The sequence below is a fragment of the Colobus angolensis genome, unplaced genomic scaffold, assembly GCF_000951035.1.
Source record: "Colobus angolensis palliatus isolate OR3802 unplaced genomic scaffold, Cang.pa_1.0 Scaffold343, whole genome shotgun sequence".
In the NCBI taxonomy this organism is placed as follows: domain Eukaryota; kingdom Metazoa; phylum Chordata; class Mammalia; order Primates; family Cercopithecidae; genus Colobus; species Colobus angolensis.
The window spans coordinates 1,643,086-1,669,076 of NW_012116744.1; the positions used below are offsets into that span (position 1 = coordinate 1,643,086).

General features: G+C 47.0%; 1 protein-coding gene across 2 annotated transcripts in view; it reads left to right on the plus strand.

Moving 5' to 3' along the window:
- ABCC12 (ATP-binding cassette, sub-family C (CFTR/MRP), member 12) overlaps window positions 1-24,321 on the plus strand; it is a 72,433-nt gene extending 48,112 nt beyond the window's left edge. Inside the window, exons 20-31 of one of the 2 annotated variants that reach the window (XM_011952600.1) lie at window positions 393-496; window positions 2,490-2,687; window positions 3,457-3,683; window positions 6,658-6,795; window positions 10,736-10,892; window positions 16,405-16,494; window positions 18,906-19,095; window positions 19,555-19,714; window positions 20,830-20,908; window positions 21,946-22,059; window positions 23,583-23,747; window positions 23,855-24,309. In XM_011952600.1, the coding sequence (XP_011807990.1) occupies window positions 393-496; window positions 2,490-2,687; window positions 3,457-3,683; window positions 6,658-6,795; window positions 10,736-10,892; window positions 16,405-16,494; window positions 18,906-19,095; window positions 19,555-19,714; window positions 20,830-20,908; window positions 21,946-22,059; window positions 23,583-23,747; window positions 23,855-23,941 (1,709 nt within the window). In that variant the 3' untranslated portion in view covers window positions 23,942-24,309. Of the gene's footprint in view, window positions 1-392; window positions 497-2,489; window positions 2,688-3,456; window positions 3,684-6,657; window positions 6,796-10,735; window positions 10,893-16,404; window positions 16,495-18,905; window positions 19,096-19,554; window positions 19,715-20,829; window positions 20,909-21,945; window positions 22,060-23,582; window positions 23,748-23,854 lie in introns of both variants that reach the window. The other variant, XM_011952599.1, reaches the window with a different exon arrangement.
- The last annotated feature ends 1,670 nt before the right edge of the window (window positions 24,322-25,991 follow it).

Genomic DNA, 25,991 nt, shown 5'->3' on the forward strand with positions numbered 1-25,991 from the left:
TGTTGGCCAGGCTAGTCTCGAACTCCTGACCTCAGGTGATCCACCTGCCTCAGCTTCCCAAAGTGCTGGGATACAGACGTGAGCCACCATGCCCGGCCTTCCTTGGCTTCTTTTTAAAGAATACTGAGTCACTGTTATTGAAGTACACATTGGTGGTTTTTCCAATATGTTCACTGTTTGGACCCATTTTCCAACCAGGTAGAACAGATGTCCCCATGGCTCAGGGCCCCAACACTCAGATGTACCACATTAGTCTAGCAGGTGGTTTCCAGGTGTGCGGATCCTTTTCCTGCAGGTTTTGAATTTCCCATCAGGGTTGGGACCTGAGGAAGGTCAGCTCCTGCCACATGCTCATGTCTGCAGCCCCTTGGGCCTCTCCCCTCCTCTTGCAGGGTACCTCCTTTCTCTCTTCACTGTGTTCCTCTTCCTCCTGATGATTGGCAGCTCTGCCTTCAGCAACTGGTGGCTGGGTCTCTGGTTGGACAAGGGCTCACGGGTGAGTTTCCCTTTGGCATTGGAAGATACCGAGTCTGTGTCTTGGAGTAAAACACTGCTGCCAGAGCATCTGACTGCCCCTGCCACCATGCCATGAGCCCACATGCATCCCCCTGCCCTTTTCAAGAAGTGGAGGTCAGATGCTTACACCACAGGACCCAAGCCCCTGGAATCCCCTTTGGTTTTTCAAGACAAGCAGGGTATAGACACCACTTTCAGATTTTAAAGGATTGACTAAAGAAGACGTGTGCCCCAGCTTGTCTGGAATCAGGCATGTACAAGATTGGGTCAGTTTCACAGTCTCTCTTGTAAGTTTCCCCCAGGAAAGCCTAACACGGATTTGTGTCTTCCTAAAGAGAAATTGGCATCTTGTTACGGACACTGCCCAATGCCAGAAGGTCCCACATGTCTCTGCTCCCCAAAGTCGTCTCTGCATGAACAGGACGGGCAAGCATCAGATTCAGGCTCTGCAAATGCCACGGAGCCACGGGGGACCCTTCTCTGCAGGGCCCTTCCTGGGAAGAACTGATGTGTTGACTCTCTCTCAAGCTTGCTGGGAGCTCTCCCAGCTTTTGGCCAATGGTCTCAAAGCTTTCCTGGAGCCCTGGGGAATGCTGTGGGGTCACTGGCCCATCCTCCAAGATTACATTTGGTACAGCTCTGTTGCTATGACAACCAAAGGGAGGTGGCACTGAGGAGACAGGGGCAGGGGAGAGGCTGCCGGGCACAGCTTTCCAAAGCTAGTCCCAAGCGGAGAGGCTGATGGGTGGCCTGCTCTGTTCTCCGGAATAGAGAGCCATCTCCGGAATAGACAGTCTCCCAGATGCTCCCTCACTCACGAAGAGCTGTGTCCTTGGAGGGCCAGAGGTTTAGGGTCAGGGTGCAGCCTTCTCACAGGCTTGGTGCTTCCCCAGGAGTCCCACTGCCGTTGGCTGATTAAGCATGCAGCCATGGTGGCTGAACCATGTGTTTGCCCCTGGTGCCCCGGACACTGTGTGTTTGCCCCTGCCCCCACCCTCCCAGACACACAGCCATGGTGGTTGAACCATGTGTTTGGCCCTTGTGCCTTGGCACAATCAAAGGTACAGGAGTGTCTCCTCTTCAGGCTGGGCCTTCTATCCCTCAGCTCCCCAGAGATACGTTTGCTTTCAACGATGTTCATCCATCAGCCACCTCTGGTTTACATTTCCACTGTGACTGTAATCAGCAAAATGGCATTTAGAAGAAAGATACTTGTTTGCTCCCCAAGGGCAGTCTTGACTTTTAGCACACAGCCCAGAGAAAAATGAAACTGCCAATTTCTCAGGGCGAGGAGATGTCCTCTCCCCATAAGTGCTGGCAAAATTGTGTGTTTTTGCTGGGCAGGACGGAGCCACAGATTCTTTGAATCCTCTGAGAGCCACTTGTATTCACTGGGTACCCTCCTCCCCACCAAAGATCCCAGGGCAGTACCCTAGCACCCTCTCAGTTACCCCTTGGGAAAAAGAAAGGGAAGGGACTGTGGAGCTGGCCTGTCATACAGAGAAGCCCCTGAGTCACCCCGAAGGCCTGGTGGCTGCTGCCACACAGCTCAGCATGCTGGAGGTCAGTTCCTGATCCTCTGCCTGAGGGTTACTCCTTCAGCCTTGTAGAATTCTGATTCCCCATTTGCCTCTCTGATCTTCCCAGCCCAGCATTGCTTCTGGTGTCCCGAGGTGCTGTGAGCTTCGGGGATGGCTGCCTGGTGCTCACCTCGTTTCTCTGCTTTGTTTTTCCCACTGACTGTGCTGAGCTCACAGTCAGGTGCCCCTCGGGATCATCAGTGCCAGCAGGAGGAACCCCACAAAGCTCAGAGGCCCCAGAAGGGAACAGATTAGATTGTACCCACCTGACTCATTCGAAACACTCATGTCCTTGTTCTTAGTTTCTTCTCTCTGGAAAGATTATCCAGAAAATTCCTGTTCTCCTGGCAGGAATTTATCAATTCTTGGTGCTTCTTTTATTTTTCTCCGAAGATGACCTGTGGGCCCCAGGGCAACAGGACCACATGTGAGGTCGGCGCGGTGCTGGCAGACATCGGTCAGCATGTGTACCAGTGGGTGTACGCTGCAAGCATGGTGTCCGTGCTGGTATTTGGTGTCACCAAAGGCTTCGTCTTCACCAAGACCACACTGATGGCATCCTCCTGTCTGCATGACATAGTGTTTAATAAGGTATGGCCACAAGTGTTGCAAGTGTACCCAGTTATTCAGTTAACAAGGTATACGGAGCACCTGCTATGTGCCAGGCATGGTGCTGGGCTCTGGGAACAGCCAGAGTCCTCGTAGAGCTTGCAGTGTAGTCTGGGAAGAGTCTCCCAAACAGCTAATTACCAACTGAAGGTAGATTCCAGGGAGCTGTGGGGGTGGATCAGCAGCCCTGAGGCTGGGCTGGGGGATGGAGGCAGGGGAGGCCACTCCACGGCAGAGATGTGCAGGCCAAGAAAGCAGCTCCTGCTTCAAAGAGACCTGAGTGCAACACAGGCTTCAAGAGATCCTTCCAGCCCCCTCCGCATCCCATTGCCAAGGTGGGCAGCAGCCAGGGGCTGGGAGGGCCCTGGCTGGAGCATATGGGTGGGGCCCACACTTCGGAGGTAAAGAGACAAAGTGAAACTTGGCTTTTTATTGCCATGGGGCACAAAATTCCTTCCCCCGACAAAGGCATCAGCCTCTCCTGTCTCAGGCTGCATCCCAGATTTGGAGGGGAAGCCTGAACTATAGGGGGTCTCTCAGGGCCTCCGCACAGAGACTGAATCCCCACGTTCACACTCATTCACGGTGGCTGCAAGAAGGGGGTGCATCCTCCCTTTCCCAAGATCACCTGACACACTGTGCTGTGCCCTGGAAAAAAGGTCAGGCCCTGTGCTCACAATTTCACCCCCAGCAGAGCGGCAGGATTTACTGAGCACACACCTCGACTCTGACTCTCTACTGTTCTCCACAGATCTTAAAGAGCCCAATGAGCTTCTTTGACACAACTCCCACTGGCAGGCTAATGAACCGTTTTTCCAAGGATATGGATGAGCTGGATGTGAGGCTGCCGTTTCACGCAGAGAACTTTCTGCAGCAGTTCTTTATGGTGGTGTTTATTCTCGTGATCTTGGCTGCTGTGTTTCCTGCTGTCCTTTTAGTCGTGGCCGGCCTTGCTATAGGCTTCTTCATTCTCTTACGGTAGGCCCATGTGCTATTTACACAAGAAGACAACACACACACACACTGACTGGGTATCACGTGGTATTGAGCATTGAGTGCTTGCTGTCTTCACTGATGGTCTACCATTGATTTTTTTGTACTTAGTAAATGCCAGGTGCTAAGTGCTTTGCATACATCTGGCATTTTAGCCTCAGAGCAACCCTGAGAGGTGGAAGTTATTGAAAGATTAAGGCATTGGTCCCAGGCCAAGAAACTAGTAACCATCATTGCCACCTCTCTGCCGATATGTTCCTAACCATGGGGCTCTACCGCTGCTGCTCTAAGCTTTGAGAAATAACCCCCACCCTAACCATGGGTGTGTTTAGAGAAAGGCCTTAAGCAACTTTGCATGTTGTGGGGGCAGGGGTTCCCACCGCAGCTATGCACACCCACCCTGGGGTGAAAGCAGGAGGACAGCCATGATCCCAGCCTCCTAGGACACCCGCCCTGCTCCCCGCTCTTCCTGGGGTGAGCTGGGGTGAGCTGGGGTTCCCAGCAGGTAGCATGGTGGGTATTGGGTGAGGGCAAAGGGTTGCACATCAGAGAAATTCGCATTAGAGCCCCAACTCTGCCACAACTAGCTGAAGGACCTTGGAGAAGTCAGAGAGATGCTGCACACCTGTTTCCTCTCTCCCTAAAGGTAATCATTGAAATATATGCCTCACCTGTTTCAGAGGGCTTGCGAGGATCAGGGAAACTACACAACCAATGGCTTGTTGATTAAAAAAGGAGTAAGCTGTTAGGCAAGAGTTTCCATAAAAATCAATAACTAAAAATAATCATTTATCATGGTCCTAGACGTGCCCAGCCAGTGGGATAGTTATTGCAGATCTGAAAGAGAATCCTCCAAATAAAATATTCAGCCCACAAACCCTGGACTTGCTTTCACCTGTGCACAGGGTTGTTGGTTTTCACACTCAGATCCTCGTTTTAGAAATAATTGCTGTGGCCACAGTGTGGAGGGTGAATGGAGCTACAGAAAGGTCAGGGCAGACTATAGGGCGGGAGTCCCTTGAAATCTACAGTCTGTGTGAGAGAATTAATGAGGACCAGACGTAGGCAGCAGCAGTGGGAACAGAAGAGAGGTATGGATTTGAGAGTCATTTCCAGGGTAGTGTCATCAGGGTTTCACTTCCCACATCTGGTGCAATTTTGGGTGTTGGGGGATGGGAGAGGCAATGGATGATTTCAAGGTGAAGAGCAACGTGAAGAGAGATACGGGTGATGCAGGAGGAGAAGCAGTTTGGGGAATAAGAATACAAATTTAGTTTCGGATGCTTCAGTTCTGTTCAACAAATCTGCTGATGGTGTCCGTAGACAGTGGCAAATGCGGGTGTGGGAATGTGCTGGCGCAGGAGAGCTGGACTCTGTGCAGGGGCAGATGTGGCTCTGGGAGCTGATACTGTGCCCTAGGGAGCTGGGAGAGCTGGACTCTTGCTGCTTTCACTGTTTCCGCGGTGACCCTGAGGAAGTGAAATTGTCACCAGTGGAGGGTGTCCAGGTTCTTGACGTCCTGAGCAAAGAATTGGACAAAACGCACAAAGCAAGGAAAGAAGGAAGCAACAAAAACAAAAATGAAAGTACACTCCCACAGGGTGAGAGCAAGCCCGAGCATACGGGCTCAAAACTCAGTTACAGCATTTTCTGGGGTTTAAATACCCTCTAGAGGTTTCCCATTGGCCACTTGGTGTATGCCCCATGCAAATGAAGTAGTGGCCCATGATCAGTATGATTGGTTGCAGAAAGAGACCAATCAGAGGCTGAAGTGAAGTTGCAAAGTTACTCCTATACAAATGAAGACTTGGCCTGCCACCAGCCTGATTGATTGTGGGAGGGGACTAATCAAAGGTACATCTGTCACCCAGAAAAAGGCAGGGGCAGGTGTGCAAGGGGAGTAGCCTTTGAGCCTTTTGTTATGTAGGTGGGGAAAGTTGGGGTTTTCCTTTTGATTTAGTTCTAGGAAGTCAGTGTGAATTGGCCTTAGATTCCCTGCCTCCAGACCCCATTCTGCCTCCAAATGAAATGGTCCAAGTCTCCAAACTCAAGGGTTTATTGTGATGACCAAATACAAATAATTTCTGAGAGTCATTTACAGGATAAAAGCAACTCCTGAACGTCATTCATGTTCCTTTTTGTCATTCCTGTGTTTGATCATTGCTCCTGTCTGTCCTCCTGTTTATGCAGTTGCTTTACTTAGTAAAAGCTCTTTCTCTGCTCTGTACCCACCCTTCTAGCTATAAAGACTGGACAGACCAGAGTGCTTCCTGCTTGAATTATCCAGGTGTTTCCAACCAACTCACTTTAGCTCTGCACTAATGAGGCTTCCCTCCTCGCTGCCCTGGGTTTGTTTTAGCTGAGAGTCTGGAGGTTTGATTGTCTTCTCTCTTGGGGGCCAGCCAGCTGCTGTACACACCCGAGGTCCCTGGTCTCCTGCTCACCAGGGCTCCTGGAGCTTCCGCATCCCGTGGGGATTTGGTTTTCAAGTCAGCTATAATGATGTTCATTCAAAATTACCTTTGAAAATGCCTTTAGAAGGCCACATGTTGGCAGTTGACACACTGGGTTTTCTTCCAGAGTTACAACACATCACTTTTTCTCTGGCTGGGCACCAAAAAGTGGTTGGCTGATACTTAGGGGCTGCGCTGTATGAGAAATTTTGGTTTTTGAAGACTAGAATCACGCCTTGTGGAGCAAGACTTTCCTGATATGAGAAACACTTAGCACCGTGGCCAAACGAAGGTGCGGCTGACTCATGGTTCTCACGCTCCCGCCATTCCCACACCTGGGGCAGGCACCGCTGCAGAATGGCAGGCCCGTTCTTCATCCCCAGTTAGACGGCACCGTCTCTGACTTAAGCACTGTGCTGAGTGCCTAGTTGGCTCTGTATGTGTGAGGGTAAGCCTGATGAGACCTTACTTTGTGGCCCACTTGGCCCCTTTCAATTTTCTTCCAGTATTTTCCACAGAGGAGTCCAGGAGCTCAAGAAGGTGGAGAATATCAGCCGGTCACCCTGGTTCTCCCACATCACCTCCTCCATGCAGGGCCTGGGCATCATTCATGCCTATGGCAAGAAGGAGAACTGCGTCACCCAGTGAGTCCCACGTGGGGCCCTGCCCCAGGCCCCCATGCTTCATGCCTGACTCTGATGGGGAGGGCACAGGAGGAGGGAAGTCTGGGCTGCTGGGGACTGATTGCAGACAAACAGCTGGAAGAATCAGGAGTCCTTGAAGACACTTGGCCTCATAGCCTCTCTTCCAGCATCTGGGGCCCCAGAAAATGTGAATGAGGGGAACTTGTTCAATGACAACCTTATTTGTTCTATTTTTCATTCTGAAAGTAAAAATGTGTTTGATTCAGGAAGATAGGGCAAAGTAGGAAAAAGGAGAAAAAAAAATCACTTATAGCACCCCCCAAACCCAAACATATTAATTTTTTTCACATATTTCCTTCTATTTTTTTTCTTTTTTTCTCTTCATGGAGTCTTCTTTTTCTTCTTAAGTATTTATAATCATTTCCTAAATTTATTTAACGATTTAAAATAGCCTGTTTCATGTTATTACATGTTTCTTGTAGAAATAATTTCTAAAGGCCACCTTTCATTTCACTTAGCATTTTCTTCTTTTTAAAATATGGGGACTATGTTAGTAAATCTCTCTGGCATCTTCCAGCTTCACACTTCTAAAACATGACATAAAATGTATAAATCAGATTGGGCGTGGTGGCTCATGCCTGTAATCCCAGCACTTTGGGAGGCCAAGGCAGGTGGATCACGTGAGGTCAGGAGTTTGAGACCAGCCTGGCCAACATGGCGAAACCCCATCTCTACTAAAAATACAAAAATTAGCTGGGCGTGGTGGTGGACACCTGTAATGTCAGCTACTCGGGAGGCTGAGGCAGGAGAATCGCTTAAACCTGGGAGCTGGAGGTTACAGTAAGCTGAGATTGCGCTACTGCACTCCAGCCTGAATGACAGAATGAGACTCCGTCTCAAAAAAAAAAAAAAAAAAGGTATAAATCACAGTAGGCTCACTGCAGTAACAATAACCCCAAATCTTAGGGAGTTCGCGCAATAAATTTTTATTTTTCCTGATGTCACAATTTAGTGACAGTCCATGGGGCAACAGTAGGGGATTGAACTCCACACTCAGGCATAGTCTGTTTCCATCTGGGGCTCTTCCATCCCAAGGGCCCTGGGGTATTCTCTCGGATCATCTGTGTTGAGCCAGAAAACAAGGGGACCACGAAGGAGGACCCAGGGGGAATTTTATGGTCCAATCCTAGTAAAGCGTCCCAAGATTTCTGCACATTCATTGGCCAGATTGGAGTCACATGGGCTCACCTAACTGCAAGGGAGACTGGGAAATGTAGTCCAGCTGTGTCCAAAGGAGGAAAGGAAAATGGAGTTTGGTGAATCCATAGCAGCCTTTCCCACATAGATTTCCCATCTTTTCCTTCCTTAAAAAGCTAACACACCCTTCAGAGAGAAAGAATTAGGTGTAGTTCTAAAGGGTGCATCGAATGCATTCTAAGTTTGGAATTGCATTAAATTTATTTATTTATTTATTTTTATTTTTATTTTTTGAGACAGAGTCTCACTCTGTCACCCAGGCTGGAGTGCAACGGCACGATCTTGGCTCATTGCAACTTCCATATCCCAGGTTCAAGCGATTCTCTTGCCTCAGCATCCCAAGTAGCTGGGGCCCTGGCAATTTTTGTATTTTTAGTAGAGACAGTGTTTCACTATGTTGACCAGGCTGGTCTCGAACTCCTGACCTCAAATGATGCACCCACATTGGCCTCCGAAAGTGCTGGGATTACAGTGAGCCACTGCAACCAGCCTGGAATTGCATTACATTTAGAATTTCTTTGAATTCTCTCTCACGCCCCCTCCATTTTACCACCCAGGATCTCAGAGTACACTCGACATCACACCTTGTCTTTAGTTCAGTCAGCACCTAGTCCTGACCCTAGTTTGACCTGAACATCGTTTGTCAAGAGTCCTGCCTCACACATAGACCCTTCCAAAGTCCTAGCCATGAGGAAAGCCCATGGAGTCGTTCATCTACTCACCCACAACAAACACACATGCAAGCTTTGTCTTCCCACAGCTTCTCCTCCAAGATTTCTGAGAGAATCCTATAAGGAGCCAAGAATGACTGATGGGGGTTCCCTTCTTTTAATAGTTTCTTTCCAAAGGGCTTGGGTTTCTGACATGTATTGCTTTTGCCACCAGACAAAAATGCTACAGCTTAAAAAACGTAAAAAGGTTAGAGGTCAAATTCCAATTTGATCCCAGCTAGTGATTTTGTTTCTATGCAATCTAACCAACCACACAGATAAGACCATAGGTGACTTCCAGGTCACAGAGGCTCTCAGTTGAATTTGTATGCTCTATAGCTACATGATAGAAACAGCGCTGTGTTTCGAATAATATTTTGATTAAGCTCTGGGGAAAATAAGTTAGAGTTAAAACAGAGAGGAGGAGAGGGCAGTGGAGCCCAGGGCGGCTGGTCAGAGGGGTTTCCAGGCAGAACTTTGGGAGGCCTTCCAGGACAGCGTGGAGCAGCAGTGCCTGAGCACATTCACGACTATGCCAGGGGAGGAATTCTACCTCCTTAGGGCTTTAAGCATGGAAAGGTTTTCATTTTTCCCCCAATAGTTTCTACCAGCTGTTCTCATGAAGCCCTTCCCCACTAGATCAGGAAAGCCACAGTGGCAATTGAATCTGATGTCTCTTTTGGTTAATGGTCATCTCAGTGTGGTGAAAATTTCAATCTTGAATGTATTCAAGCCATAGGTCTCTTTCCCCCAGAGGCTTGGTGTGGCAGGGCTATGCTGTGTGTGTGTGTGTGTGTGTGTGTGTGTGTGTGTGTAATTGAGAAGCACCTGCTCTGTGCTTTTAAACACCCTCTTCCTTTTCTCCAGGCCTGGCTCTCTGATGCCCATGCAGGGGAACTGGGGAGGGGATAGCAGGAAGAACACATCCTTGGGTGGCTGGCACCTCTGGGCCATTCTCTCCTTTCTGCTACCCTTTCCTGCTGCTGCAGTGCACTGTGCAGATATGGGACAGCAGCTTGGAGACCCCAGCAGGGCCAGAACCCCAGAAGTTCTGCCAGCATTGCTGGATTGGTAGGAGTCACTGGGTCTTCCTGTGAGTTCTGCCTGGCAGCCCTCACACTGCACTCCTCTGATGCAGAGGCCCCTTTGCTCCATGCCAGGGACCGCAGGCTCCAAGGTCATCTTTCTTCTGCTATCTCAGCCCTAGGAACTGAGGAGCTGATGAGATTCGTCTTCCATACATCTGGGGAATGCGGAACTCCAAGGGTGTGTCTTGCCCCCGTCCCCTGGCTGTGTCATCTCCCTGTCACTCCGCTCTGTGCTTCTTCCCCCCTCTCCAAGACCTTTGGCTCCACAGACATGCAGCAGGGATGCAAGGTCTCAGCTTCCTCTCCTTGAAGAGGCTCCCAGTTTTATAAGCAAGTGTCTTCAATCTTCTTTCTCTGATTCAGGGAGGGAAACCTGATATGCGCCCTCCCTTCCCTCCTCTACGGTCACAAACATTGACTTCCCTAAAGGTGACCTGCTCCACAACCCACGCCCACCCTTTCTATATATCAAGGGGGCCAATTATCAGTTCCACAAAGCCTTTGAGGATGGCTGACTCCACGATAGGGATCCTTTGGAGTCAGAACGTGAAGCACTCAGCACCTCTTATTCTCAGCTGTAGGTTCTAGCTGCCAATTCTGGGAAAGACAGAAAGAGCCACTTAGCACCCTACTCTATTGCCACATGAGATTTCCCAAAATATGTGCAAATCAAAGATGTCTAGAGTGGCAGGTTTTTAAGAGCATGAATATATGTTCATTTTTGTAAGAGTTTGCTATGTGAGAGTGCATTCCCTTGATTAAAAATTCCCTGGCCTCATTTCTCCAGTCACCCTAACCTTAAGTTTACAGAAGCACAACCCAATCTCCTGCTTTTTCTGATTTTCTTGACTGTAGGTTTAAGATGCTAAACGACGAAAACTCCAGTCACCTCCTCTACTTTAACTGTGCTCTCAGGTGGTTTGCGCTGAGAATGGATGTCCTCATGAACATCCTTACCTTCATTGTGGCCTTGTTGGTGACCCTGAGTTTCTCCTCCATCAGTACTTCATCCAAAGGCCTGTCATTGTCATACATCATCCAGGTAATGCCTGGTGCAAGGTTGGGCTTAGTCTGGAGGCTCCAGCTTATAATACATCAGGGAGGGTGCTTTTGGATGGACAGAACAAAAACCGCAACCCGAATGGGTTTAAACGAGAAAGGGAGCTTAGTGGCTCACATCATTAAAAAGTAGGATAGTTGCGTGGACTTCAGACACAGTGGGATCATGGCTCTGAGCTTTGCCCATGCCCTGTGATGACTTTCCTCACAAGTGACCAGCAGCCTCTGGGGTCTACAGTAAAGAAGAAGCAGAAAGAAAGCATTTCCTGCCCTAGCCATAGAGGCAGGACCCTGAAGCTTTACTCTTATTGGAGGAAAGCATTTCCTAGCTCAGCCATGGAGGCAAAAGCCTGGAGCTTTACTCTTATTGGATTAATTTAGGCATCCCAGAACTAATTAGTGGTTTGGTGGGATACGGATCATTGGTTAGGCTAGGGATGGAGTTACACCTATTTCCAACTTTAAGTCACATAGCTACTCCACAGTGGAGGGAGTGAAATGAACAGTGGAGAGACGGTCATAATGTCGATGACAAATAATTACTGATTTATCTTTTTGGTTGCTTTTTTTTTTCTTTTGAATAACAATAATAGGTGAACATATGGCATTGATTGTGATTGGCTTCAGGCCCTGTCTTTTAACTAAATTAATTCATTTCCTCCCCACAACAACTCTCCAATACTGCCGTGATCCCCATTTTGCAGATGAAGAAACTGAGCCCCAGAAAGACTTGGCCCGAGATCATACAGCTGTCATGTGTGAGGGCCAGGATTTGAATGCAGGCCACCTGGACCTCATGTTATCTTTGGAAACTTTTTTTACATAGTCCTTATTCTTAGTGCTCTGAAACTCTGGAATAATGTATCTGAATGTGGGTCTTTATTCATGTGTTCTGTTTGATGCTGTGAGTTCTTTAAGATTAAAGTCAAATTTCTCATCAGCTTGGAAACATGTCTCCTTTTTCTCCTTCATTTTGACAATGTCCTCTTTTTCTTTTTCTTTTTCTTACTGTATTCATGTCAGTTGAATATTGAATTTCTTGCATCAATTCTCTATGTTTCTTTTTCTTTTCTCTCAAAGTTTCCATGTTCTTGTCTTTTCATCTTGGGAATTTTCATTAGTTTTGCCATTCGGCTATTCCTTTGAATTTTAAATTTGGCAATCCTATATTCATATATTTAATTTCCAGAAGCTGTTATTCTCTGAGTTTTTAAAATAATCACTTTTTACATGGATGCAGTGTATTTTTGAATCTCTCTGAGGATATTAATTAGTGTATTAGTTAGTTCTCACACTGCTGATAAAGACATACCTGAGACTGGGTCATTTATAAAGAAAAAGAGGTTTAATGGACTCACAGTTCCATGTGGCTGGGGAGGCCTCACAATCATGGTGCAAGGTGAAAGGCACGTCTTACATGGTGGCAGACAAGAGAGAATGAGAGCCAAGTGCAAGGGGAAACCCCTCATAAAATCATCAGCTCTCGTGAGACTTATTTACCACCATGAAAACAGTATGGGGGAAACTGCCACCGTGATTCAATTATCTCCCGACCCACTGGGTCCCTCCCACAACACGTGGGAATTATGGGAGCTACAGTTCAAGATGATTTGGGTGGGGACAAAGCCAAACCATATCAATTAGAGTCTTTTTTCTCCTCCTAAACTTTCCTCCCTTCTTTGACTTGCATCTGTTTCTTCCAGAGGTAGTTTTTCTTTTTGTTTCTCTCATTCTTGCTCTCTCGTGCCATTGGTTTTGTCCATCTGTCTCCTGACCCATTTGTATTTAACCTTGGGGAACTGGGTTGGGTTTTCAGAGTTTCCTCTGCCTTTGTTTCACCTTGCTAGGTGTCTCCTGATGGGAAATTTTATGACTACACAGTAGGTGGGTGGTGGGGCTTTTCCATAGGCTGGCTTCACTTCAGGAAAGCAGCCAGGGAGCTGACTTTTAGGTACCCAAATGCAAGACTTAAAGAAGTTTTTATGCGGGGACTATTCTGAGAGCCCCATTTATCCCCAGGCAGTTAATTCAATTTCTTTAGAGAAAATCATGTGTATGTGTGTGTATCAGTGTGCACATGTGCTCCCATGCCTAGGGAAAAAGGGTCCAACTAACTCTGGTTAGGAGAAAGAAGAGGGGAAGAGGAGTGAGTGAACCAGACGGGAGTGGTTGTCTATATAGAGAGCCTATCAGCCAGCCTCTTTGTGGGCCCCCTTCTCATACCTGGAGCCTCTCTAGTTTCTGCTCTTTAAACTCTAGCATGCTCTGCTTCCATTTTATCAAAAGGCTTTCATCCTCTTTCCATCTTGTAGAAATTTGTAGCTTATTCACTGCTGTCTCTCCTCAATCCCCTTACTGTTAAAGGTCTATTCTTTATGGAAAATTTATCTGATATCACTTAAACGGTATTGTTGAGAAGAAGGAGAAACAAAAATGTATTCTCAGTACTCTCTCTTAAGTGGGGAAAAACGAATTTTCCTTGGGTAATCCGTTTCCTGTATTGATAGATGTTTTCATTTGTTGTTGCCTAGTAAAATATCAAACATGATGTTGAACAGTTTCCCTTAATTGGTCCAAGTAAAACAGCTTTCCCCAACTGAGGTCATGCTTTTGGGCGATATTATCAGCTTTCCGTGAGATTGTTTTCAAACATTCCTGTAAGGTCGTGCACAGCATTGAGATCTATGGGAACACTTGTTCTCTGTGGCTTCATTGAGCATTAGCCCCCTTTGGAGAACACAGAATCAAAATGAAAGCACTCCACTTGAGACTAGAGAAGACTCCCTAGATGGATGAGAAATTGGCATGAAATCCCACAGAGCAGAAAGTGAATGCAAAGTGACATCATATCACATCACGTAGGAGAATAAGCACCTCCTGGGGCCAGCACTGTGCCTTTGTGGGCATCCTAAATCTGGGAGGGCTGCTGTGGCCTTGGGAGCTGATACTCTTGCATTTAGCAAAAGATGTATATGCCCTTCTCGAGGGCAGGGTTCATTCATTCACTCACCAAATATCCCCAAAGCACCCACCATTAGCCAGGAACTGTGCTAGTGGCTGTGGATTCAGCAGTCAGCAGTCTGAACAAGTCCTGCCCTCATTCTAATGGGCAGCTGGAATAAATGAGGGGCAAGTAAATAGATGAGAAGCTCAGAAGGTGTTTAAGCATTGGGAAGACAACAAGTGGAGGAATGTCTCTGTCAGAAGGGGAAGCAACATTTCATACAACAGCCAGAGGAGGCCTCTGCTGGGAGGTGGCTTCCAACCTGAGATCTGAAGGATAAAGAACTAGCCAAGGAAGACTGGAAGAAAGGGTGCCTCAGGGAAGGGCTCAGCAGTAGGCATGATCCTGGCATGTTTGAGAATCTGAGAAGCCCACGTGGCTTGAGCAAGGTGGTATGAGGTGCCAGCAGAGTAGAATATGTAGAGCTTTGTAAGTCGGTGGGGGGGATATTATCTGTATTCCAAGACTGGGTTTCTCAACCATGGCACTGTGGGCTTTGGGGCTGGATAATCCTTTTGGTGAGGGGCTGTTCTGTGCATGGTAGGATGTTCAGCAGCCTCCCTGGCTCTGCCCATGAGATGCTGGTATTACGTCCCTCCTGCCAGGTTGTGACAACCCAAACCATCTCTAGACATTGCCAAATGCCCTCTCTGGGGCAGGTTGAGAGCCATTGCTCTAAAGAAGTGGAAACTGCTGAACTGTATTAAGCAGGAAGGCCTGCTGAGGGGCTCTCAGAGGGTCTGCACCAAAAGGTGGACGCTCTCCACGTCACCCACCTGCTCGTGCCCCCTGCCTCTTTGCTGCTAAGGCCTCTTGCTTCTTACTACAGCATTCTTATCCCGAGTTTGACTGGTGGACTTCTTATCATAAATGCCTCAGCTCACACAGTCCTCTGGAACCCCCTATCTGAGGTAACTCCCCAGCTCCAGTCCCTCTCCTACATCATCCTTTTGGGACATTCTTGTCACTCCTGCAGTGGCCTTGCGTGCCATCCCCACCAGTCCACTAGAATGGAAGCTGCGTGAGTGCAGGGATCTTGTCTGTAACCTTCAACCCTGGAAACTGGTGCCCCCACCAGTACCTGGCCCATGGCTACTGCTCAGTCAATGAAGTTCGCTAATGCATGAGGTGGTCCTGCCTCTAGCCCACTTGGTGACACATGCTGTGGCTGCCCCACCTTTCCAGGGCAGGCTGGAGGTTCCAGGCATTCTCACACCCAGAAGCAGGTGCAGCAATGACTGAGGGAGTCAGTGGCTATGTACCCACGTGTACCCCAGCTTTCTTGCCCCAGCATGGGCCAGTTCCGAGGTGTGCTCCATTCAGTGTCCCAGAGCTCCCAGGCCAGCTGGACTCTCAGTTGCCCACAGCAGTAACGTCTCACAAACACACCTGGTATGGGCAGCCTCTCTTCCCCTGCTCACTCCTCCATCCCCTCCTGGTACAATCTGGGTTCACTGCCTATGTTTGTTTGCGAAGGCTGCTGTGACAAATTACATGCTTGCAGGCTTCAAACAAGAGAATGGTATTCTTTCACCATTGTGGAGTCAGACGCCTGGACTCAAGGTGTTGGCAGGGCCAGCTTCCCCCCAGAGGCTCGGGAGAATCTGTTTCTTCTCTCTTCCAGCTTCTGTGGCTGCTGGCCATCCCTGGCATCTCTTGTCTTGTAGCTGCATCACTCCAGTCTCTACCTCTGCCTTCATGTCCCCTTCTCCTCTGTATTTTCTCCTCTGTCTCTTATAATGACACTTATCACTGGACTTAGGACCCACCCAGGTGATCCAGGATGATCTCAAGATCCTTATTAACACGTGCAGAGATCCTCTCTCCAAATGAGAGAGCATTTGCAGGTTCCAGGGATTAGGAAATGGGCACATCTTTTAGGGGTGGGGGACACCATTCAACCTGCCCTAATATACTCCTTACAGTCAAATCTCAGGGTTGGCTTCTGGGAGATCCAGGCCTAAGGTGGGTGATCTTAGCAAGCCACATGCCCCAGTCTGAGCCTTGACTTTCTCATTACTATAGCAAGAAGACAGGCTTGATGGTTTTCTGTTCTCTTATGGCGATGTGGTTTTCAGTTGCTTTTTGAGCAAGGGGCTGGGGGAGGGCTGCTCTGAGATGCAAGACCCTGCCAGGTGGCTGCAAGGGGCCGATACCTAGCAGTTCTGCAGCTCCCAGAGAGAATTCCCACCACTCAAAGAGGCGTGTGATCAAGTGGTTCTGTGGGGTACTGATTCTCACCATCTGGAGTGCCGGGGAAAAATGTAATTACCATTTGTTTCTAAATACAAAGGAAGTGTTTAAAGGCAAAACACCCCAACAGGAATATCTTTACTTCTAGGCACTTGGCTGGGAAGGCAGGCCTCCTGTCTGTGCCGTCCTGCTTGAGGCAGGGGAGGGGTCATTCACTAGGGCTGCCTCCTGAACCGGCAGCAACAGAACCCGAAGGAGGAAGGGGCTCTAACTGCGGCTGCTTGCTCCTTTTTAACAGCTGAGCGGACTGCTCCAAGTGTGTGTGCGAACGGGAACAGAGACCCAAGCCAAATTCACCTCCGTGGAGCTGCTTAGGGAATACATTTTGGTAAGAAATTAGTACATCAAAGAGGAGGGACAAGTTAATTTTGGCAGGACTTGGGCAAATATTGGATCTTTTTAAATGCGAAAGGGGTCTTTTTAAAAAACTGAAATCGGACTGGGCATGGTGGCTTACACCTGTAATCCCAGCACTTTGGGAGGCTGAGGTGGGCAGATCACCTGAGGTCAAGAGTTCGAGACCAGCCTGGCCAACATGGTGAAACCATGTCACCACTAAAAATACAAAAATTAGCCAGGCATGATGGCAAGCGGTGGTAATCCCAGCTACTCGGGAGGCTGAGGCAGGAGAATCACTAGAGCCCAGGAGGCGGAGGTTTCAGTGAGCTGAGATTGCACCATTACACTCCAGGCCAGGACAACAAGAGTAAAACTCCGTCTCAAAAATAAAAAACAAAACAAAACAAAAACCCCAAATTGGATGAGTCATCCCTCTTCTTAAAACTTGTATTTACAATACATTCTAAAGTCCTTGATGTTGAATGTGAGCTTCTTTTTAACAAGGTTTCCTTAAGGGCTGTTTTGATACACAGAAAAATACAATTCAGTGGTTTACTTTGGTTTCTAAAAATTAGTATTTGGCCAGGCGCAGTGGCTCACACCTGTAATTTCAACACTTTTGGAGACCAAGGCAGGAGGATTGCTTAAAGCCAGGAGTTTGAGACCAGCCTGTGCAGTATAGTGAGACCCTATCTCTACAAAAAAAAAAAAAAAAGTTAAATTTTGCCATGTGTGGTGGCGTGCAGCTATAGTCCTAGCTACTGAAGAGGTTAAGGAGGGAGGGTCACTTGAGCCCAGGAGTTTGAAGCTGCAGTAAGCTACGATGATGCCATTGCACTCCAGCCTGTGCAACAGAGTTCGACCCTGACTCTAAAATTTTTTTAAGTTAAAAATTATTTGATTGATTAAAGTCATAAGTTGAAAAAATTGAAGCCCAGTCTGACACTTCTTTAAAAGCTTTTATATCCAACTTACAAATCTTGCTATTCTTTTAAAAGAAGTCTAGCCAATTCTAGCAATCACATTTAAGTGCCTTTGAAGAGTGTTTGGCTCCATTTACAAACTTAATTAAACACTTTAAAACATTTTAAACTACATTTTAAAATTTAATACATTCAATTTCTTTTTTAAGTACCTCAATGATCTGATTTAACCACAAACCTTCCTGAGTTTGTATAACTTTAATAAATTAAACTTATAAATATAGTAAGCTCTAAGTTTTCATGACAGAATCAAAGCTATAAACAGTAAATTTTTAACTTAAAATCATGTTTAAATCAATTATTCAATTGTACATTTTAAATTAGCATCACGCGCCCAAGTTCTGTTAATATATTGTGAATACTTGAAACACTAAGCGTGCAGATTTCTTAAACTAAAAATATGACTGTTACAGTTTCATTTCTCTAAAATATTTTTATTCCTAATTCTAAATCTTCTAGGAGTTAAAAAATACTCAGTCCTTAACAATACAGGTATTTTCTCAGCTAAATGAGGTTGCTTATTGACCAGAGATGTGGGCTGGTCACCCTGATGGGGCACACGGGATCCCTAATTCCAGCTGTTTACACAGAGGTGACTTAAGAGGAGGGGCTGCTCTTGTGACGAAGCCAAGCTGCCCTTCTCCTTAATTAGACCTTGCATTTCTTGGACTCTTAGGAGACTTAAATGGTGTTTTTTTGTTTTTTGTTTTTTCATGTATCTCTAAAGACCTCTGAACTTGACATCCTGCATTCTTACCATCTTTCTACTTCTAGCATGATGATGATTCTTGCAGATCTTGAAATTATATCTGGTTGAGTTCTGCAAATCTCAAGGCTCTCTCTGGCCTTGTCACACAGCTTCAGGGCTACACTTCCGACATTTTCCCAGGCCCACAGGCCCAGTATGATTTTTCCCTTGTGTATTCCTCTAAGTCATCCATCCCTCTATTCGCTAAGCTCCAGCCGCATGATTTTTCTTTCCATTCCTCAAATTGCCCAAGCTCATTCTGGCCCTGGGGCCTTTGTACTAGCTGTTCCCCCAATCTGGAGGGCTCTGGACTTGATCCTCTTGTAGCTAGCATCCTCCCAGCACTCCAGCCCTCAGCTCCAATGTCGCATAGGTACCTTCCTCAAACCTCAAGTACTTTTACTCTCCCATCCCCCTTGCCCAACACACAAATCACATTCTGTATCCTATTGCAATACTCAGTTTTGTTGTCTTCATTTTTAATTTTTTTTCATGTTTATTATCTGACATCCCCACTGGAATGTGAGTTTCTAGACTTAAGGGTCATTATGGTTTATTTCACCACCATGAATAGCAGTACCTGAAACTGTGTGAATCAGTGAATGAATTAGTTAAATAAATGAAAAAACAAATGGCTGTTCACTGGTCATTAGTTGTTCTCCTTTACAGACCTGTGTTCCTGAATGCACTCATCCCCTCAAAGTGGGGACCTGTCCCAAAGACTGGCCCAGCCATGGGGAGATCACCTTCAGAGACTATCAGATGAGATACAGAGACAACACCCCCCTTGTTCTCAACAGCCTGAACCTGAACATACACAGTGGGCAGACAGTCGGGATTGTTGGAAGAACAGGTTCCGGTGAGGACAAGCTGTGCTTTTGTTTCTTTTAGGTTGTTTTCTTTGGATTTCCACTGGATGTCCTAGTTAAGTCACACCAGAGAGTGATGTGTATGTGTGTCAGATTGGCTGTTATTTCTCTCAAATCTCTTTACTGTAAATTAGGGTTTCAGGTTGAATGGGTGTGTAGAGATGGAAGCAGACACATCGATTTTTGAATTAATTAAATGACAATCATTCTAGTGCAACAGGGCCCCAGAGATGAGTTGCGTGCTAAGGGCCCTTGCAAGGATGAGCAGGTTAACTGTGTCAGGGTAGCCCATCCCTCCACCCCGACCCCAGTGAGGACACTTTCTGTCTACACCATCATCCTTATGGAGCCATTTGCATTGCATTAAAAATCCCACTAATTAAATGCTTGGATATGATGGAAGCACAAACTGATGTTTGATTTGTTGTTCTTGCTTTTATGGTTCCCAGGAAAGTCATCGTTAGGAATGGCCTTGTTTCGTCTAGTGGAGCCAGCCAATGGCACAATCTTCATTGATGAGGTGGATATCTGCACTCTCAGCTTGGAAGACCTCAGAACCAAGCTGACCGTGATCCCACAGGATCCTGTCCTGTTTGTAGGTACAGTAAGGTAGCTGTTTTTAATCATTGTGCATTCCTATTTTTGGAGAGTGAAATCAGACTGACCAAGAACTTTGTGATGTCCCCAGGGCATGGCTGGCCTGGAGCTGTTCTGTCTGAGGGAAGCAGCATCCCAGAGGGTTCACAAGCACTGCTGGTCCCTGTTTCTGCCCCCAGCCTTGGGAGGAGGCAGGGCCCAGGGGTCTGAGCATTGCTTGTGTTTTATAAACACATTATCAATGAACAGCATGCTTCTATATTCATTCATACACTGAGCAGATATTCTGGTGGCTCTGGACAGCCCTAGTTTATGCCTGTGTCCCAGCACCCCATCAGGTTTAGCAATGACCACTCTGAAAAGTGTCCCGGTGTGCACAATAAAATAAATAGTTACCTCACATATATAGCTATCCATTTCAAAATGCATTCATTTATTTCCACAACTAAGTGAACAGAAGCTATTTCAAGCAAGAACAGTAGGGCTGCAGCTTCTGTGGGGCTCCAGATCTGATATCAAGGCACAAGGGGAAAGGCAGTTTCTCAGTTAGCCAGTGCAGTGGCTCTCTCTGTAATGAGAGGAACATTTCTCCCATAGAGCACCAGATGAAGTAGGGTAACTGTATTTACTGTATTTAGAGTTCATTGTTTGAAAAATGCATTCTGCCTCTTGAAACAGTAGATTTACATTCTGTGTCTGAACTGCTCAGCACCCTGTGAGGCCCTAGGAGCTGCCGATACATGGAGTGGCAGATTTGGGTTGCTCACTCTCCCTCTTTCTCTGCCAAGAATTTTATCAGTTCAAACCCACTCTGCTACTCGGGGCTGCTGAGAGGCCCAGGCGTGTCTTTCTGAGCACCTTGCTCAGAGCTGCCTCTCGGCAGGGTTCCACCTGTCACTGCCTGCCTCGGCGGTTTCTGCTCCATCACAGAGTTGTGGACCCTTGGTCTCGTGGCCTGAGGTCCGTATTTTGTGGACCACTGTCGTGGACTGAGGACTGTTCTTGGAGCACAAGGTCATCACATGCCACCTCCTACCTTCCTCCACATGCTACAGAAAGCCTGCTCCCCATCCATCCTCTCATCCTTGGAAATCTGGCTCCCTGTCCTTTCCTCTCCTTCATTGCAGGTACAACTTGGATCCCTTTGAGAGTCACACCGACGAGATGCTCTGGCAGGTTCTGGAGAGAACATTCATGAGAGACACAGTAGGTCTCTGGGGCTGTTGAGGAGGAGTTTGTTTCCCAGCACCACTGCCCTAGATTCCTGGCCTAGGTTTAAATTTGACAAGCACCTAGGCCAGCACTTAGCCAGGTTTATTTTTGGACACCACATAAGTCAGTAGAACATAATCCTTAGTTACTCTTTCCTATTAAAAGCAACAATAGGGCTCTACAATGATCCAGTCAAGAGCACTACATGTATCATCTCACTTGGTCCTTACTACAATGCTCTGAGGTTGGTACTCTTACCTCTAATTTTAGAGATGAAGAAATTAAAGCTCAGGGAAGTAACATGCCCAGGCTAGTGAGTAGCAGGATGGAGACTTGAACTCAAGCCTATCTGGCTGTAGAGCAGATGGAAGGCCCTGCTACTCTGCCAATGGCCTCATTTGCTTATCAGAACAGACAAGCCACAGAAAACGGGAGGGTGTGGAATGTTCTGGGAATAGCAAGTATAGCTGGTTGGAAAAGACTGAACCATCTGTGAGAGGAGACCCTGTCCTATAAGAACTACAACCCCAGCTGGGGTCAGCAGGTAAGCATGGCCACCTCTACAGCCCAACATGATATTTTTCCAGGACTTGGTGTACCAAAGTGAGCATCTTCCAAGGCCACTTTGGCTTGTCACTCTGGATAAGCCAGACCCTGTCTTACCCTTCCTTAATGTCCAGGAAACTCTCCCATCCCATCTCTATTTTGTCCATGCAAACAGCAATCCAGAAGGCCGTTTCCAGTTGTTTGTGTGCTCTCTGGAACTGCATTTGCATCATTTGTTCTTTTGGTGAATTGTCTCTGGGGATCTATGAGTCATACTGTGATTTTAAATTATTAATGTCCGCCTACTCCCCGGTCTTTCCCTGGTGCCTGTTTGCAATATTGAAATGATTGTTGTTTTGCACTTTCTTTGCCATAGTAAAATAAAGCAAGCTGATGAATGCAAGAGAAGGGGGCAATCAATACAGACAGCATACGACAATTTTATAGATCATCAGCACAAATGTGGCATTTTCTGTGTTTTATAGATAATGAAACTCCCAGAAAAATTACAGGCAGAAGTTACAGAAAATGGAGAAAACTTCTCAGTAGGAGAACGTCAGCTGCTTTGTGTGGCCCGAGCTCTTCTCCGTAATTCAAAGGTAAGAAAACACGGAAAATGGATTGGTTAAATTTTGGATATTTCCCGCAGCGCCACTCAATCCAGGAGGTAGTGCCAGGCGTATGTCTTTCAGCAAAGAGACAGCAATTGAACCATTTAAAAGCAGATCACTTTTTCTTAAGACAAAGTTGTGAGGGATAAAAATTGAAAAGTAACAGCCATTTACAGCAAGAGCACCTTCCTCTCCCAGGCTTCCCCTGGGGAGGTCTCGCTTAGATTTTCTCTCTGCTCACCTAAGTGGTTTGAGTTTGAAAAATCTGTCTCGCAACTTTCTCCCATTGTCTCTGAACAATTCTGAATCTGGATACACTGTCCCCAGGATGCTCAAGAGGGCCATCAGAATGCTAGGATATGGGAATTGTACAATTTATACTTATTTTTCTTTGTGACTTAGCCACCCTTATTTAATGATTTCCAGGAAGGGATTGCTGTTGCTTTAGTAATGTCAGTGTCTGAAGCCTCATCAAAGGTGTGACCCATTGTGTGTATTCTCCAGATGTGCTAATATCAGGGGAGAGGGACCGGCATGGATCCAGTGCCTGCCATGCTAAGTGGTTTAAATGTCATCTCCATTTCCAGCTCATCAATAAGGCATAGCCCCCTTTCACCTATGAGGGAACAGAGCCTCGGGGAAGTTAAGTAACTTGGCCAGTCAAGCAGAGTCAGGGGTTAAGTTCAAGTGCTCTGATTTGCTAAATCAAATCTGCCCTGTGACCAGCAGAATAATACCCCACCTCCCCAAAGATGTTAATGTCCTGATTTTTGGATCTTGTGAACATATTCATCCAAGACTTTTAATATATTAACTTACTTGGCAAAAGGGACTCTGCAGTCGTGATTAAGGATCTTGAGATGGGGAGATGATCCTAGATCTGGGTGGGCCAAACATATTCACATGGGGCTTTCCAAGGAGGAGGCAGAAGAGTCAAAGAGAGAAAAGGAGCTGTGATGCCAGGAGGGGCTATGGGCCAAGGAATACAAGTGGCCCAGAAACTGGAGAGGGCAAGGAAACAGAAAGAATGCAGCCCTGACAATACCGTGATTTTAGGATTTCTGACGTCTGGAACTAGAAGATAAATTTTATGTTTAGTCTCTAAGTTTGTGATTGTTTGATATGGCAGCAATATAGAGAATGAATGTAAGTGCCACTGTGCTTCATGCCGACTCACGTTAGCCCAATAGATAAAGCCTGTGCAGCCTGTCTCCCCACAAGTTTGTAGGGTTAGAATAAACCACTTAAAAAGAGGAGTAAAGGATATACAACCTTGTCCCTCTAGCAAGTTCCTTGGGAAAGATGGAGGTGGTGTGATATGACTTTTACTTCACTCTTCTTTTTCTCTTTTTTTTTTTTTTTTTTTTTGAGATGGATGTTTAGCTAATTACTTTTCATCTTGTGGTCGTCTTTTTCTTCTTCTTCTTTTTTTAAAGTAAATAGAGCCAAGGCTATAAATTCCCCTCTCAATGCACCTTTGGCTTACCTTTACAATGTTCCCTCCTCGACAGATCATTCTCCTTGATGAAGCCACCGCTTCTATGGACTCCAAGACTGACACCCTGGTCCAGAACACCATCAAAGATGCCTTCAAAGGCTGCACTGTGCTGACCATCGCCCACCGCCTCAACACAGTTCTCAACTGCGATCACGTCCTGGTTATGGAAAATGGGAAGGTACAGGAAGCTCTTTTGGCTTCACCTCCCCGGAAATTTCAGTGGTTTGAGCTTTACAGTGGGTAGATATTTTCTGCTGATTTCAGTTCTTCTTCTCTGACTTTCAGGTGATTGAGTTTGACAAGCCTGAAGTCCTTGCAGAGAAGCCAGATTCTGCCTTTGCGATGTTACTAGCAGCAGAAGTCAGATTCTAGAGGTCCTGGCGGCTGATTCTAGAGGAGGAAGAGGCTCTGTGAGATGAGTAGGAGGGGTCTTCAGGAGGAGGAGCTGTCCTCTCTGCAAGTAGCCCTGGTCTCCAGCCCCTCCCATCCACAGAGTGAGCTGGGGCTGAAGTTGTCCCCAGTGTCATACTCAGTCCATGTCACCTCACTTGGTGGGCTTGGGGTTGGTTCTGGGTGGTGAACCTAGGCAGACAAAGCTAATGGATTAAAAAACTGCCCTTCACCTCCCAAAACCCCAAGGGTCCCTCATGTGTTTTCACCAAAACCACCCCACTGCCTGAGAATGAATATATTGTAACTTTCAGTTAGAGACCAGCCACAATAAATAAAATGGGAAAATGTCTTAGGATGGAGTTTGCAAGGTTTCCTTGCCCGTTATCAGAAGGAAAAAGAGCAGAATTTTCTTCTCGTTTAGCCCCACTCACTTCCATCTTGACTGGATGACAAGCGGTAACTACACAGATCTGTAGCGTGAAAGATTGAATACAGTGTTTGGCCAAAAAAATTGTTTTTTAAATCATATTATATGTTTCAATTGATCTATTAGAATAACCAAGAAAACAAAATGCTGGAGTTTCTCTATAAATGACACTTTTGTATCTTCTTTATTGGTCATTAAAACGCAGCAGGAAATTACCCTGAAATGTTGCCTTGCAATTATTTCACTGAAGATATTCCAATTTCTGTACTATTTCCTCTCATAGACCCTTGTTGCCTTCTCCCTTCACTCGGTAATGAACCCTCACAGTCGCTTACCAAATGAAAGGCTTTCTCTCCAACCTTGAGGCTGGTTCTGATGGAAACAGTAAAGATGTATTCCCAGCAGACCCAGGAGTGAGCGCTGCTAATTCATGGTGACATTTGAGAAAAAAAAAAATTTATAGAAAATCTGGCAAGCTCTTGTGTAGTAGCCACCAAGGGGCAGGCCGGCAGTTCTGGCTATTTCTCATTCATCAGGCATGAAGGCCCCATGAGGTTTCCTGGGCCTGCTTTCCAGGCCCCAGGCTGAACTCTAAACACAGCTCAGGGCAGTGTGGTCAGCAAAGCTTCCAAATGGCAACCCCCCACCCCACTTCCCTTCTAAGTGTTGGTCACGTCCTTGCTTCCCCAGACGTGGAGGAAGGAGTGCCTGACACCTGGGAGCACCCGGGGAACACTTGTGGCAGCCATGAATGACAGCATCTAATGAACTCACTCAAACACAGCTGTGGAGCCTGGCGAACATCCCTCCCAGGTGCGTGTGCATGTTAAGAGCTTAATCTGGATTTCTGGCCAACAAGCCAATAGCCAGCAATTCAAGGGCTGGGCATGTGATATTCACCTCCAACTGATTATTCTCCAGCCCTCCTCCAGCCAGGCCTAGGCAGGGGTCTACCCAATCAGCGGGGAGGCGAGCACACCTGGCCTCAGGTAGCGCTTATAGCCTGGCAAGTGTGTGAAAGCCCTGGCCCAGCAGCTTGGCAGCAATGGATCCTGCCCTCAGCAGAGGGTACACCAAGACATGTGGCTGAGACGGACGTGAGCCAGAGGTTTCCTTCCGTGGGCAGCTCCAGGCCAAGTGTGGATCTGTTTGTGAAGGGACACAGTGTATCTTTGCCTGATCTGAGCTTTCCCCCATGGTGCATAACCCTGACTGAAGGTCATTAAACCCGCATCCATGGCGTTCTGAGCAGCTACTCCCAGCTGAGTGGGGGAACACCTTTATGGACATACGATAACTTCCCCAATATAACAAGCAGCCTGGGCAGTCTGTACTGGGACTGCCCAGTACATGGGAAACCATGACAGTTGTGCAATGTCAGGGAGGGATGCTTTATTTTCTACCAACTTGACACCAGCCAGATAATCAGTCTGTGATTTCAAGAGGTGATGTTTTCATGAGGACAGGGGATAGGCTACAATGACCCCTGCTGCTCCTTCAGATGCACTGAGAGATGAATCACCTCCTATGACTCCTTTTCTGCCCACACTCGCTTTGGTTTACTCTGGCAGAAGAAGAACACCGACGTTGATCCTGATGTCT